This window comes from Impatiens glandulifera, chromosome 6 (genome assembly GCF_907164915.1).
Source record: "Impatiens glandulifera chromosome 6, dImpGla2.1, whole genome shotgun sequence".
Taxonomy (NCBI): Eukaryota; Viridiplantae; Streptophyta; class Magnoliopsida; order Ericales; family Balsaminaceae; genus Impatiens; species Impatiens glandulifera.
In genome coordinates, this window is record NC_061867.1 from 38863711 (window position 1) to 38880290 (window position 16580).

Genomic DNA, 16580 nt, shown 5'->3' on the forward strand with positions numbered 1-16580 from the left:
CGTAACGTCCCACTCTCAGCTCTCTTCCCACTCTCCAAACTCCACGAATATTCCGTGCATTACAACATACATGCATTACACAACATCTTCATTTGATGCATATTATATATAGCAGTGCTATCACATTACTCCCCAATTCATGATTTCCCTCTCCTAACCATCAAATGGAGAATCCAACACGCGGCGGAGGAGGGCGGAGGAAAGGTAGTAAGACTAGACGTGTGGAAGCTGTAGTAGACGGTGAATTGGTGTCGGTGGTGGCTGGTGCTCCATGTGGGGCGTGCAAGTTTCTTAGGAGGAAATGTATAAGTGGATGTATATTTGCTCCTTACTTTGGAATGGATCAAGGGGCGGCTAGGTTTGCAGCTGTTCATAAGGTGTTTGGTGCAAGTAATGTTTCCAAGTTACTACAACATATTCCTGTCAATCGTAGACAAGATGCAGCTGTGACAATATCTTATGAGGCACAAGCTAGGCTATCGGATCCCATTTATGGTTGTGTATCAACTATTTTTGCTTTGCAACAACAAGTAAGTAAATAATTCAAACCCTTCAATCTCTTTAAGATTATTATGCTATGAGTGATTTTTATTATTTACAAAATATTTTTTTTAAGAGGAATTTAATATGGCTTTGTTACTCATAATCAAGAAGGCCTAAGTTATTTGTGAACACTTCAAATATATTAATATTTAATGAAAAAATATTTGTTTAAAATATAATTAATAGAAAATATTTATTATTTTGTTAATAAATTAATGGATTGATTTGATTAAAGATATATATATATATATATATATATATATATATATATATATATATATATATATATTAAATAATTTGTATATTAAGATATTTCAGAAAAACATACTAAAATGGTAGTAAGTCTTATAGATCCTAATATACTAAATCAAGTGATGAGAGAACATTGTGAACAACAATTCTTAAATATTTGTCTATTAACCTAATTCATTTTTGTACTTTTAAAAGTCACCACTTAGAATTTATTTATTTAATTAATTAATAGCTAGTATATGTGGTCTAACATTGTGTTACTTATCCCTGTTATAAGTGCAGGGTTAATACAAGTTAATAAAACAAAAAAGTTATTTGTAGTGATTTAATTATTATACAAAAATTAAGTGTTATTTTCAAATATACAATATATGAGATTTTTTAATTAGTTATTAGTATTATATATGGTGTACATCACAACATGAAAAAGGGAAAGCCAAAGTTTACAACAAAGAGACTTTAAACATGAAATAATATAATCAAAAAATTAACAAGAGAAGAAAACATGCATGTTAACTAGAATGCCTATATATACCTTCTTCTTTTTGAAACACAAGGATTTATTTATAATGTCCTTGTTTGAAAAGGTGAAAAAAAAAGTTTAATTTATTTTATTCAAATATTGATTTACATGATTTAATGTTTTAGAATATAACTTAATTATATATATATTAACAAATTTAATACTGTTTTTTTGGGTCAACCTCAACTTAACTCCTATTTTATATATTTCCAAACATGTCAATTAATAATAAGGAATGTTAGATGTAGACATAATAAAATAAGAAATTAAACTTAACAATAACAAAATAAATAAAAGTAAACACAAACTAATGCAACATGTAAACAAAAACGAAACCGACGAAATCTCGAGTTTGAGTCCCTAAATGGGACAATGTGGCAGCTTGTGGTTGAGTTGTTGGGGTGGAATATGGTTACTTGGTCGATTCCTTGTCCTCGAACATTTGATAATAGATACTATGTTGAGGAGGCCAACGTGAAAAATAATTGTAGCTAGACAAAGGGTTGGAAGGCTAAACAAAAAAGTGAGGAGTCCGTTGGTTTTTGGTGGTGATGGAAGGCAGTGAGTGATGAGATGGGGTTGAGAAGATTGAGGATGAAGGTGTAGAATTGGGTTAGTGAAAAAGTTGATGATAAGGATTCGGATGAAAGTTATGTTTATTGATTAATGGTTGATGTTGTGAATGAACAAATGGAATATGGTAGATGGGCTCAACATGGGGAAGATTTCACTTGGGGACAAAAAAAAAAAATAACCCTACAAAAATAACTCTTATCTTTTCATTGTAATTTTTTCTTTTTGTATGGACATGTGACCAAAATAATTAATCTTTTAAGTTAATTTAAAAAATGAGTAACTATAAATCGAGAATTTTGTAAAAAAACAATATATCATTTCATGAATGGATTGAAAATCTAATATAAGGGAGAAATTTTAAATTTTAATTTCACTCGTATTTATGACACGTCATTCCTTAAAAAAAATGTTTCAAATTTTGAAAAAAATATTATAAGTTTTTATAGATAAAAGTAAAATGAAATTTGAGATGCAATAAATTATATAAATTATAATTAACCTTACATTTACACTAAAAATATAGGATTCTAGCTAACCAACAATAAGACAATCCTCACCATTTAATTTTATTGTTACCACATATGGTCATTTGGAGAATGATTGGTAATAAGAAGTGGTGTTTAGATTGTAGCTATTATATTATTTTCTCTAGTTATTTAGTGTCAAACAATTTAGATTTTAGATTTAATTCTTTTATTGGCAGATTTAATTGAAACTTTTATTGTAACTTTAAAATAAATCAATTTTTTAAACAAATTTACAAATAAATAATGAAATATGTCAATATCAAAAATAATATTATAGATAAATTTAATGTATTGAATTAATTTTTTTTATAAGCTACATTTGTATTTTCAGATTTTTATTATTTTTTGATTTCCTAACTTGGGTTGAATAAACTTTTTATTCAAAAAAAATAACGGCGGTGCAATTTAAGACAATTACTAGGAATATTGTTTTCCAAATTTCATGAAAGTATTTGACAAAGACATTCATCGGGCTTGTTTGATTTGGGGTTTTATAGGTTTTTTAAAGTTCTTTTTAAAAGAAAATTAAACATGAAATTTTAATTTTTTTCACATTAATATCATTGTAATTATCAAATCATTTAATTTTTTCATTGTACACCAAAATACTATTTCTTTATTTTTATTAAATTAAATTGTTAATAAAACAAATATTTTAAGTTTTACACAAATCTTAAATAACTAATTTATTTTTTATCAGACAAGTTTGCTTTTTTTTTTATATAGAAATAGTAAATTGATCAATTTTAAGTTGGTTGAATCAAGGTACAATATTTGTTTGTGCATTAGGTTATATAGTTGCCTTGATATTGGTATACTTTGTTGAAACAAGGTACATGTTTTTAATGTTTTTATGTGATTGTAGATCCTTGAAACTAAGAGTTAAAATGGGGTTATTCAAATAATTTTTGGCCTTATTTGATTCAGCGTTTAAACTGCTTTAGGTCGTTTACAGCTACAGCTAGAGCTACAGTAACTTTGTGTAATAAACTCACACAAAAATTTATAATCAAAATACATTTTGACGTTTAAACTTATAATCTCAACGTTTCTCTCTCCCATCACTTTTAAATATTATTTTATTCATTCTCTCTCATATATTTCATTCAAAACTAATTATTTTATTCATTATCTCTCATTTATTTAATATTTTTCTAATATTTTATTTATTTTCTTTCATCTATTTCATCTATTTTTAATGTTTTTATATATTTATATAAAACTATTATACTAATAAAATATAATTTAAATACATTTTTATTTATTATTTATAATATATGTATCTTAATATAGAAAATAATTAAGCAAAATATGACATATAAATAATTTTTAATTTATAAATATAATTTTGAAAATCAAACTAGTCTTAATTAATTATCTAGAAGTACATATTATAATCGATGAATGGAACGTGACCTAAATGAATGATATAGGAAGAGGGTCAGAGTGAAAAAAAAAAATAGAACTGACAATTAAAAGATTGAGTAAGAGAGTGTGAAAAGGTGAAAATATATATAATAATAATAAATTATTTTTCTTTAAATGAATATCTAAATATTTTAAAAAAAAATTAAAAATTAAAATAAAAATGTAGACAACAGACTGATTTTCAAACAAATAATATAAAATATATATATATATATATATATTTAATATATTTAAAATTATATATTTATAAAAATTAATATATTCATATTATTTATTTTAAAATATATTACTTTTTAATTTAAGTCATTTATTAATATTTAAAATTATATATTAACAAAAATTAATATAATTTATTTTCAAATAAATTATTCTTTAACTTAAATCATTTATAAATATTTAAAATTAAATTAATAAATATATATAACATTATATATATAATATTATAAATATAAAAAATAAATAAGCTAGACATATAAGCTGAATCAAACATCCTCAAACTTACCAATTAAATAAGTTGAGATAGTATCTAATGTAAATGCGAATAAGCTGAATAAATTGGCGTTAATAAACTAAGAATAAGTTGAATCAAACTAGTCCTAAGATAGAGTTTTTTTTTTTAAATGATTTAAAAATTATTAATATATAATAATAAAATGAAATTTAATAATTTAAAATAAATAATATTTTAATATTTTGAGTAACGATATAACGGATAAAGAGATAGAATAATATAATAATTTTAGGTTATGTTTTTAAATAACCCTAAACGAATAAGTCCTGGTTGCAATTTAGATGGTAGTAAATAACGTTTTTTTAATAAATTAAAATAAAAAATATTATTTATAAGAGTAATAAATATATATATATATATATTTATTTAAATTAGGAATCATCACTTTTACTCTCGTAAACTAACTTCAACAAACGATTTTAATTGATAATTAACAATTTGATTATTTTATATATATTTAATGTGCTTTTTTTTAAATGATAATGAAAACTAGAGTTTACAGTGATAAACATACATTATATAAACTATTAAAGTTAAATAATTTGATGGTGAACTTTAAATACTATTTATATATTTAATACATAAAATTTATATCAAATTAAAATGTATAATAATAAATAAAAATGTAGTAAATCAATATTTCTATTTTTAGAAAATTTTTAAAAAAAAATGTAAAAAAGTCATTTTACTCGTATCCTTTCATTGACTTTTCTGAAATTCCAGTGTCTTATTTCTATTTTTACTACTCAAATTTTAGTTATTGTTTTATTTTGTTTGGTGCACAATTAAAGATTTATCGTCTCAAATTTATCATCAGAATAATACTCTCAATATTTAGTGGATCGTTTATTGTTCATACTCTTTAATAGTCTAGGTGATCATTTTCGAGTCTGTATTCTTTTTATTTTTGCAGCAAATGAGATAATATTGTGAGATATAAAATTCTTTTTTATTTTTTAATAAACAATTTTTAGAATTCATCTTTCATCTCGATGACGTTTTAAAGGTATCCTCTAATTTAATGTTTTTTTTATTAATTTCTCATTATTTCCACCATATTCGTAAATTGTGAGTTATCATTTAATATTTTTTTTTCGTTGTCTAATAATCCTCTCTAAAAATTTTAGAAATAGATTCTTCCAACCACTCTTAATTGATCATTCTCTACTTCATTGTTAATTGAAATGACTTCATCTTTTAAGTCACCTCAAGAAATTGTATAATGATAAATCATTTTTGTTATAATTTTATTATTTAAAATTTTCATAGTTTATCACTTAAAACTTTATTTAGTTAATTTAATTTTTTAGATATTATTTTTTATTATTTATAAATAATATTTTATATGTAACTCCTTATTTAATTTAATAAAAATCAATTTCATTAGTTAGTTGATCATTAAATATATATATTTGATGACGAGAAATCCAGACAAACTGAGGGATGGTGTGGGACAAATGAAGAGTTCATGGTCAGCATCGATTTTTTAGTTGATAATTATTTTCTCAACTTTTATCGTTGTTAATTATTTTTTCAACTTTCACAATAAATATCGAATTTTATATTTGGTATTTATTTTCTCAATTTTTACATTTGACAATGATTTTCTCGACTTTACAGTCATTAATATTTTTCTCCACTTTTATTGTCGGTAAAAGTTTTCTCGAATTTTACAATCAATAATGTTTTTCTCAACTTTTACTGTCGGTAATAATTTTTTCAACTTTAACCGTTGATATCGACTTTTACAGTGGGTAATAAAACAAGTTATTTTAAAGTTGTGATCAACTTTTATAGTCGGGCAAACGTAGCAAATGTGAGATGCCGTGAGATGATGAAGTTTCAAAGTTTGATAAATTAAGGTGAATGTTAAGATGTTGGGAGTGATGAGATTTTAGAATGAGTTGTGATAAATGTGAAATATTGAGAAAAATAATGGAGAAGAATAAATAAATGTAGAATTGATTATTGGAAGGAGTTTTTACAATTTTAAAGGATAGAGGATTTAACAAAAGTAACTTATCGAGAGTTTTATAATTGACTGGTAAAAACGTGTAAACAACGCTGACATCTGCGGTTGAGACACTTGGAGAAATATATCATATATATTTTTTTATTCAATCCGACTGAAAACTTTGATAAGATTATGGGGTTAACCTTTATAAATGCTTTGATAACAAGTTAAAGTAAATAAAATAGAGAATGTAGAGAGTATGATATAAGAGAGATGATAAACCCTAAAGAGTTATACTAATATTGTTTGATGATTAGTATTTACATGTACATGGTATTTATAGTAAATAAAATAGTAATCGAAATGTTACAAGTAAATAACATTAAATGCTGACTCTTCGATTTACGGTAGATGAAATCAAGAGGCTCTAAAGAAAAACTCAAGAGTATTTTGAGAGATATGTGATTGACCTTGATTCTTAATCCTTTAAATTGATGATGTTATAGTCTGTAATATATTCCCTCAAACAAAACGGAGTGACACACAATGAGTTTTTTTACGTAATAAGACAAAATAGTGTGAGTGAAGGTCTTCGGTTATTATGTTAGTTAGTTGCTTATATGTATTTGATGATGAGAAATTTCAGACAAACTGAGTGATGGTGTGGTACAAATGAAGAGTCCATGGTCAGTATTGACTTTTTACTTGGTAATTATGTTCTCGACTTTTACCTTTTGTAATTATTTTCTCAAATTTTAAAGTCAGTTTTGAATTTTATAGTGGTATTTATTTTCTCGACTTTTACATTTGACAATGGTTTTTTCGACTTTTACAGTCGGTAATAATTTTCTCTACTTTTATTGTCGGTAAAGATTTTCTCAACTTACCGACAATAAAAGTCTTTTCTATTTGTAATCTCTATTTTTTAGAATGTATGAATTCTACTAATCAGTTTTTTAGGGTCTCTTGATTGTCATCCTTAATCATAGCTAGGGTTTGTCTAGTTTTGATTTCTAACCCTCCCACTTTTAGGATTTTAATGAAATGGTTTTAATAGTTTTCCTAAAAAAAGATTTTCTCAATTTTTACCGTCTATAATATTATCTCGACTTTTGTTGTCAACGTTTACTTTTACAGTCGGTAATAATTTTTTTAACTTTAATAGTTGGCATCAAATTTTATAGGGGGTAATAAAACATATTAAATTGAAGTTGTGATCAACTTTTATAGTCAGACAAATGAAGTAAATGTGAGATGATGAGAAATGATGAAGTTTCATAGTTTGATGATGATGAATGTTAAGATGTTGGGAGTGATGAGATTTCGGAATGAGTTTTGATAAATGTGAAATATTGAGAAAATAATAGTGGAGGAGAATAAATATTAGTATAGAAATGATTGATAGAAGGAGTTTTTGCAATTTTAAAGGAAACGAGGGTTCAACAAAAGTAAAGTATCGAGAGATATAAAATTGACCGATTAAGCAACGCTAACATGTGCGGTTGAGACATTTGGAGAAATATATCATATATTCTTCTACTCAATCCAACCGAAAACTTTGATAAGATCATGGGGTTAACCCTTATGAATGATCTGATACCAAATTAAAGTAAATAAAATAAAGAAGGTAGAGAGTATGATAATAAGCGAGATAATAAACTCTAAAGAGTTGCATGATATTGTTTGATGATTAGTATTTGCATGTACTAGTATTTATAGTAAAAAAAATAATAATCGAAATGTTACAAGTAAATAATATTAAATGTTGACTCTTTGATTTACGGGTAGATGAAATCAAGAGATTCTAAAGAAAAACTAAAGAGTCTTTTAAGAGACATGTGATTGACCTAAAATTATTTTCTCAACTTTTATAGTCAGCATCGAATTTTATAATTTTATAGTCGGTATTTTTTTTCTCGACTTTTACATTTGACAATGATTTTCTCAACTTTTACAGTCGGTAATAATGTTTTCTATTTCTATATTTGATAAAGATTCTCGACTTTTACAATCAATAATGTTTTTCTCGACTTTTATTGTCGGTATCGACTTTTAAGTCGGTAATAAAACAAATTAAATTGAAGTTGTGATCAACTTTTATAGTCGGGCAAATGTAGTAAATGTGAGATGACGATGATGAAACTTCAAAGTTTGATGATGGTGAAGGTTAAGATGTTAGGAGTGATGAGAATGAATTGTGAAAATGTGAAATATTTAGAAAATATTGGTGGAGGAGAAGAAATATAAGTGGTGAAATAATTGATAGAAGAAGTTTTTGCAATTTTAAAGGAAATGATTGTTCAACAAAAGCAACATGTCAAAAGATATTGAATTGATCTGTAAAAAAAAGTTTAATTAACGCTAACATGTTCAGTTGAGACATTTTGAGAAATATATTTTATATTCTTCTACTTAATCTGACTAAAACTTTGAAAGGATCATGAGTGTTAATCCTTGTGAATGCTCTACTACGAAGTTAAAGTAAATAAAATAGAGAAATACATTTGGAAATGTGACTATTTAATCCTATTAAAGATAAATAAGTGTTACACCTCTACATGTTATTTAATCCTATTAAAGATAAGCAGGAGATGTTTTGATTGAAGATTTCTACATTAAAGAATATTCAATACTATTATGCAATACATAAAGTTTTTATATCAAACTAAAATTAAAGCATATTAAAATCTAACAATGTTATTAGAGGGTTGTAGCAAATATATTTCAAAATGAGTAATAGTCTTTTTAATAATATCCAAGTTTAATAATTGGATACAGTTCTAGATAAGAAGATTCAATACATTTTTATCAAACAAACATTCTTTAATTAATATACTACTCTACAAAAATAAAAGTTAAGTATAACCTTGTAATATATATATATATATATATATATATATATATATATATATATATATATATATATATATATATATATTTTAATTAAAACTAGAATCACACCAATATTCGCTTCCATTTAATTGTAATCTTATATTATTAATACATTTGAAATTTTATTTAGAGTTATAATATTGATTAATATTAGTATATTTAAAATATATTAATTCTTATAAATATAATTTTTTTAGATTTATTAAAATATAAATTTATCTAAATATAATTTTAATCTTATATTATATCATTTTCCATAAAAATTCAACTCAGGACAACCCAACCAATAAAAAATCATTTTCCATCTTTCTATTTGTTTAAATTTTATTTTTTCTTTACAAATTAAATTAAATAAATTACTATTTATATGGATATAATGAAAGATAGCTAGACAATGTGAGAAATGCTTTATGTTATTTTTTAAAAATATATAAGATTAGGCCGGCCTGCTTACACCTACAAACCATGATCATTAACTAAATGTCTATTGAGCCTACTTAAAGGGAGGTCTTTCCTTTGACAAATAATATGCCCTTGTTAGGTTTGATTTTTTTTTAATAACTCAAATAAAATCACTAATCTCTCATCTCTCATATCACTTTAATCATTAACTAAAATACTAAAATATTATTTATTTTAAATTATTATTTTTTTATTTTATTTATATATATCAATACACTTTAAATATTTTTACCAAACTAATCATTATTTATTCAAAATCATCAACAAACATTATTTTTTCTCTCTCTAGGTTTTTTAAATAACCCAATCCAAACAAGGATTATATCTCCGATTGAAGAATCTAAAATCGTCAAAGTGACCACAAAAGTAACATAGTGTATCAAACACTATTTAAATAAGCTCTATACTCGGCCTATTTGTTCGGATTATATCTCCAATAGAGGAATCTAAAATTGTCAAAGTGACCATAAAAGCAACATAGTGTATCAAACACTATTTAAATAGGCTCCCTACTCGGCCTACCTCACTTATAGATCACATATCGAGGACATATTTATATATTAGGGTTGAGGATGACTTAATATGACATTATTATAACATTTTTATCACTTTAATTCACTATCAAACAAATATTGATTTTTTTTCTTCTTTATTTCCCAACTGCATCATAAAGAATAAAAAAATTAAAAAAACAACATTCCGTATCCACGAAATATGAACTATCCAGAACTATGATCTCTTAGGAGGGACATATCTTTTGAAGGGGTGGACACGAATGTACCTAGATAGATTTTCTCTAAAAGAGTTGATTCTCTACAAGGGCAATAGTAGAAAAATGAATTTAGGAAAATCTATCATAATTTATTTTGAAGTTTCAGTTTATGGATAGTCCATGTACATATCATACTAACATCTCATTGCCACAAATCAAATAGCGAATTTAGAGTCAGATTTCAATGGGTGCTCTAAAATTTATCATGTATAATTTTTTTTTACTATGCAACACTGATCAAAAATAAAAATATAATTAATAATGATAATAATAAAGATATAAAATTAAACTAATACTAATAAAATATCTATCCTTTTACAATTTAACTACTACTAGACGTACAAACAAATGAAGACAATTAACTTCTTCGGGTGTTCATTTGTTGAAAATATTATAAAATTTGTTCATTTTCAATTGTGGAAAAAATCTCCTTCTCGATGTATACTACCAAACTGTCGTTCATCCACTCATCACCCATTCTATTACGTAAATCAGTCTTGATAATTTTTATCGCAAAAAATACATTTTCAGCAGAAGCAGTCGTAATAGGTAAAACCAATGCTAACTCAATCAACCGATATATCAATGTAAAAACTCTATGTTTCCCAATTTTAACCATCTTCTTAGCAAGACTTTCCAAATCTTGAATCATAGAAAATTCATTTCGTACATTTTGAATGTAAATCTGAAGCTAGTCTCAAGTACTATACGGTCAGCTAACGAAAATCCTCTGGATAAAGTTCAGCAAGATAAAGTATCTTACCAATATCAAATTGAAAAACCGAGTCATTTGGATCTGAACAAACAATGCAAGTAAGTACCTTTATAGTTGATTCCGAAAAATAATTGTTCATCTCTTGAATCAACGTATCAAGAACCTATTTTTATAATAAAAAAATAAGAAATACTATTAGAAAACAATAAAAGATGTTTTATCACATACACTATACAGTATAGTACAAATTTTCTTGCAACAACATGCAATTATAAATGAATACAACAATTTTGATGGTAAAGTTGAACATCAAAATGTAGCATATTAAGGGTATCTATCACAAAAACATATTTTAAGAGTATATTTCAAAATCAGTCTATACTTTTAGGGAACTAGCCTCAAACAAACATATGAGACTTACGCGTCAGCCAACTGCGCCATTACCCCTTTGTACTGCTTGCCATTTCTAACTATATATAGAAAAAAATATATAATTCATAATTAATTTGTATAAATTATACCCAAACTTTTCACAAAAGTCAGGGATGCTTAAGCCTCTTCTTGTACCTCTTGGATCTACCACTGCTTGTATGAGTTGTCTCGGTGTCGCCAATCTTATCATCAAGAGATTGTCCCAATTTGTTTTTATTAGGATTTTTTTGAGATTTTATTAAAAAAAATTGTTTAATAAAAAGTAGGTTATTTGGATTTTTAATGTGTTAAATTACTATATATTATTTTATTTTAAATTTAATTTTTTAAAAATAAAGTTAAGGATATTTTAGTTGGATTTTTAATTTGTTAAATTACTATATATAATATTATTTTATTTAAAATTTAATTTAAAAAAAATAAAGTTAAGGTATTTTAATTGATGAAATGAGTGATTTGATGGTTAGAATGATAATGACGTGATATAGAAAATTTATAAAAAAACTGAATAAAATTTAAAAAAATCTAAAAAACTAATATCAAACAAACTCCATATGAATAAATAAATAACTTAGGCGAAGCAAACAAAAATAAACCATTAGATGTTCTTAAGTAGAGTAGGAAACATGTGAAAATATATATTACAATCAACTTTTATATATTAAATTAAAATCTCATTAATCATTTAAAATAAAAATATTATATAATGATAATAAAATGATAATAAAATGATAATAATAATAAATAAAATTAAAAGATATTTGAACAATAAATAACCACAATAAAATTAATTAAAATTGTACGTATAATCACTTGTCAATTAATTTGATATTAAAACAATATAATTTAAGTTTATTTAATAATACATATTTATAATTATATTTTTTAGATATAAGTAAAAATATATTAAATATAAAAAGATAAAATGTTTAACTTATTTTAAAAAATAAAATAAAACTAACTAAGCTAATTATAAAATAATTTAAAAAACACAAATTTATCCTTTTAAATTAAATTAATTGTATATAAAAAAAAATTATTCTTATAATATGAAGGTTACCTAACCATTAGTGAGGGCCACTCCAAAGTGTCCGAAGGGTAAGGTATGTAATTGAAAAAAAATATTCTTATTTCTTTATTTAACTTATATTATATTAGAAACATATAATAATATACAATAGTTTTATATAATTTAGTTTATAATGTTAAAGAATTTAGTAACTTTATTAATGTTTAAATATTTTTGTGTGCTTAATTCATTTTTTTTTTATTTCATATATTAAAGTCACTTTAATATTTAATTTTAATTTTATCCAACACTATCTTAAATTATAAGATTTTGTTTGTTTATTATTATTATTTAATCTACAAATTTGTGTTAGAAATTTCCCTTTGTTTTCTTTTGTTTTATAAGAACATAGTTATATTGAATCATAAGTTAAATTTTTAAAATTACATTCTTGTTCATTCTAGTTAAATATTATTTTTTTTCCTTTATTTTTTTAAGGCTAACTCGGAAATTTTCTTTTTATATATTTATATAAATAATTCATAAGAATAACTATATATGTATAAAAATGTTTATTGTAGGTAATAAATCTACAAGCTGAGCTAGCAATGGTGCAATCTCAACTATTAAGTAATAGATTTGTAGTTGCAAATGCTATTAACAATTGTCAACAACAACAATTCCAACATAATCATTTTCACCAACAACATCAACAACAAGATCATTATAGTTTGGGGCTTCGACTTCTACAACCTGCTTATTCCAACAATAATAACTCATCCACTTCCAACAACCAACAACCTAGAGCATTTAACTCCAACTTTGATTTCATAGGTGACACCATGGATCCATCTTCCTATAGCTTTGATCCCTTGCGACTTTCCCATCAACTTACAAATGACGATGAGGAAGAAGAGGAAGAATCCAGACGCGGCGGCATTTGCTAACCACCTTTTTCCTTCTCACTTTCTGTTGGACACACAATAATCATTCCTTATAAACTAACGTGATGGCGCCTATGATCAATAAAAAGCCATTATATAAGGGACTTGATATATTTCTACTTTAACTAGTTCAAATTAAAAAACAACTATAATTAGTACATGTAAAAGATTAATTGAAAGTGGTTGGATTAATCTAATATAATGTTAGAATTTAGATTATATAGATGATTTTCATTATATAAATAAAAACGAGAATTCAAGAATAAAATTGAATGAATGAGTTCCAAGAATAAAATCGAGTTAGTGGATTTGTTCACATTAAAAAAACAACAAAATGTAGCATTTTTATGATACACATATAAATCATATATAATATGATATTGTGATAGTCTTGTTGTTTAAACTAACTAACTTAAATTAAAGTTGTAAAATTTTAAACATTTTATCATACAAGATAAAAAAAAAGACAATTTTATTTAATATTAGTGTTTTACATTAATTCAAGTGGGGCTTAACTTATTTGCAAAATGCATTTTATTGCATAAAAATAAATTGATATATTTGCAATTAAATGGGATATTAATATCAATATATAAATGATAAATTTTCAATCAAATGTAATGATAAATGTATACGTTGAAACTTTTCAAATGTCATTGATGAAATATAATTAGTTACATTAAATGATCCTACGTTAAAGAAATTAGTCATTATGTTCTGCCTTTGTCCAAAACATATAATTCACAACATACAATTTTTCCCTTTGGCCAAAACCCATTTCTTTAAGGCAATTGAAAAAACAATGGTAATATTCTTAGCATCATACCTGTTTTTCTATTTTATCCTTGGCAGTGACCGAACATATGGATAGAGAACAATGTCACAACTTTATACTAACTAAAACAAAGTGCAGCAAAGTGCGCAAAGTTTAGTTTGCGTCGGCGTAAGATGCAATCTGCGCAGGCGTAAGATGCATTTTGCATCGGCGCAAGATGCACTTTGCGATCCCAATTGATTAATAACAAGTGTTTTCATCTAAAAAAATAATATCTAACTTACCCACTGATTCAGAGTTTGTTTTGTTGGAGATCTAGCGGGATGGTACAATCGTCGGGGGCTAGAGGGATGGTACAGTCGTCGACGTTTGATGGAGATCTAATGTAGATGCTACATAGTCGTAGGGGAGATAGAAAACGTCTGGAGGGGAAGCAGAAAAAGGCGTTGCTTTGTTTGGGATAGCAGAAATGTCGGAGGGGAACTCGCCCTTGTTGAGGGAGAAGAAGAGAGTAGAAAAGAAAAGAAAAGAAAAGAAGAAGAGAAATAAGAAGAAAATTTATTAAGGATAGTTTGAACTTTTGCTAAAGGCAAAAGATTATTTTTGCAAATAACATTATAGTCCCCTATTGGGAAATTTGATGAAATGGCCTCCATAATAGCCTTAATTCCAAAAAAGGCTCACGTCTGATAATGTTTGCAAAATGGGCCCTTTTTCCCTGCGAAAAGTCTGTAATATCTCTCGCGCCTAATTTACCGCTCATTTATGAGAAATGTCATTCACGCATTTTCATTTAAAAGCGTGAGTTCATAAACACGTTTTAGATGAAATGTGTGAATGTCATTTCCCGTAAATGGAAAGTCAAGAAATTCCATTCACGCATTTTCATCTAAAACGCGTTTATGAACTCACGCTTTTTAGATGAAAATGCGTGAATGGTATTTCTCGTCTTTCATTGTATATATAATTTTTTTTGCCCTAATTTAAAACAAAACTCATTCACAAAGATCTATCGACTCTCTCCCACCCCGACCTCCAAAACTTCGTCTTTACAACTGTTGACTTTCCATTCCAACTTCGTTCAACATCATTGATTGATGCTTATGGGATTGGTCCTTCCGTCTGTGTCGTCGTTCCTTTACAAGTCAGTTTAGGCTTTAGGGATTGAGTTTAGGGTTGTGTAATGTTATTATTCAGTCGGGCTTTTATGTATAACTCATAGATGCTTATATATTGATGGATATTCCTTAGTTTTAGGATATTTGTAGAGTTTAGGGTTTATCTGTTTATATTGATGGTATAGGGTATATGTGTCTAAACATTGTATATCCACGAGCATTGTATATTCACGAGCATTGTATATTCACAAACATTGTATATTATGATGTTTCTTAGCTTATCCAATGTTGTATATTCACAAACTTGGTATATTATAATGTTGCTTAGCTTTTCCAATGTTTGGTAACTTACGGTTATTGTATATTCTCAGCTCCGTCCCTTCGTTCAAGTTCAGCAGCTGAAGACCCACGACTCTTTGTTCTCAAATGGGTACATTTATTTTATGTGAACTAATAACAGAACATTACAATACGCGTATAATCGTTGAACTATTTTCAATTGCAGCTCAAGTACTTTTTTACCTTGATGGAGAGTGGAAAATTACGGATTGCATAACTCATTTTGTTCCAAAGTCAACTAGAGGTTTGAATGTTCTCCTAAATTCTACATATGCTGAATTAGTTGATATGATATATTTTGCTACTAATGTTGATAAATCTATATATGAATTATTTCTTAAAACCAAGTTTAATACTCTGGGTATAGATGACAAATTTTCCTATATAACTGATATCAAACAAGATATGGATGTGAACTTCTTTTTAGTTGAAACCTCGATATCACTCCACCATCGCATTGCACTGTGTGTATCTTTAGTAGAGAAATCACTACCTAGAAACCCAACAAACCTAACTCAAGAAAGTGTAGTGGTTCCAGCAATTGATGATCCAGACGTATTCCCGAAGTTTTAGAAGCAAAAGGTTGTGTTTGAAACTCAAAATGACATAGAAGAAGACCCATGTTTATGTCTAAATGAAGGGGTTGTTGATTGAGTTCCTAGTACACAAACAAACAATGATTGGGTTCCTAGTACACAACCAAACTGCAGTGATTGGGTTCCTAGTACATAACCAAACAATGCTTGGGTTCTTAGTACACAACCAAACAATGTTGTTACTCGTACCCAACCAAGCTGTAGTGATTAGG

General features: G+C 26.0%; 1 protein-coding gene across 1 annotated transcript; it reads left to right on the plus strand.

Annotated features, from left to right (window-relative positions):
• The first annotated feature begins 164 nt into the window (after positions 1–164).
• On the plus strand, positions 165–13543 carry LOC124943587 (LOB domain-containing protein 20-like). The gene is made up of 2 exons (XM_047484075.1): positions 165–530; positions 13178–13543. The coding sequence occupies exons 1-2, from the start codon at positions 165–167 to the stop codon at positions 13541–13543; spliced, it is 732 nt and encodes a 243-aa protein (XP_047340031.1).
• The last annotated feature ends 3037 nt before the right edge of the window (positions 13544–16580 follow it).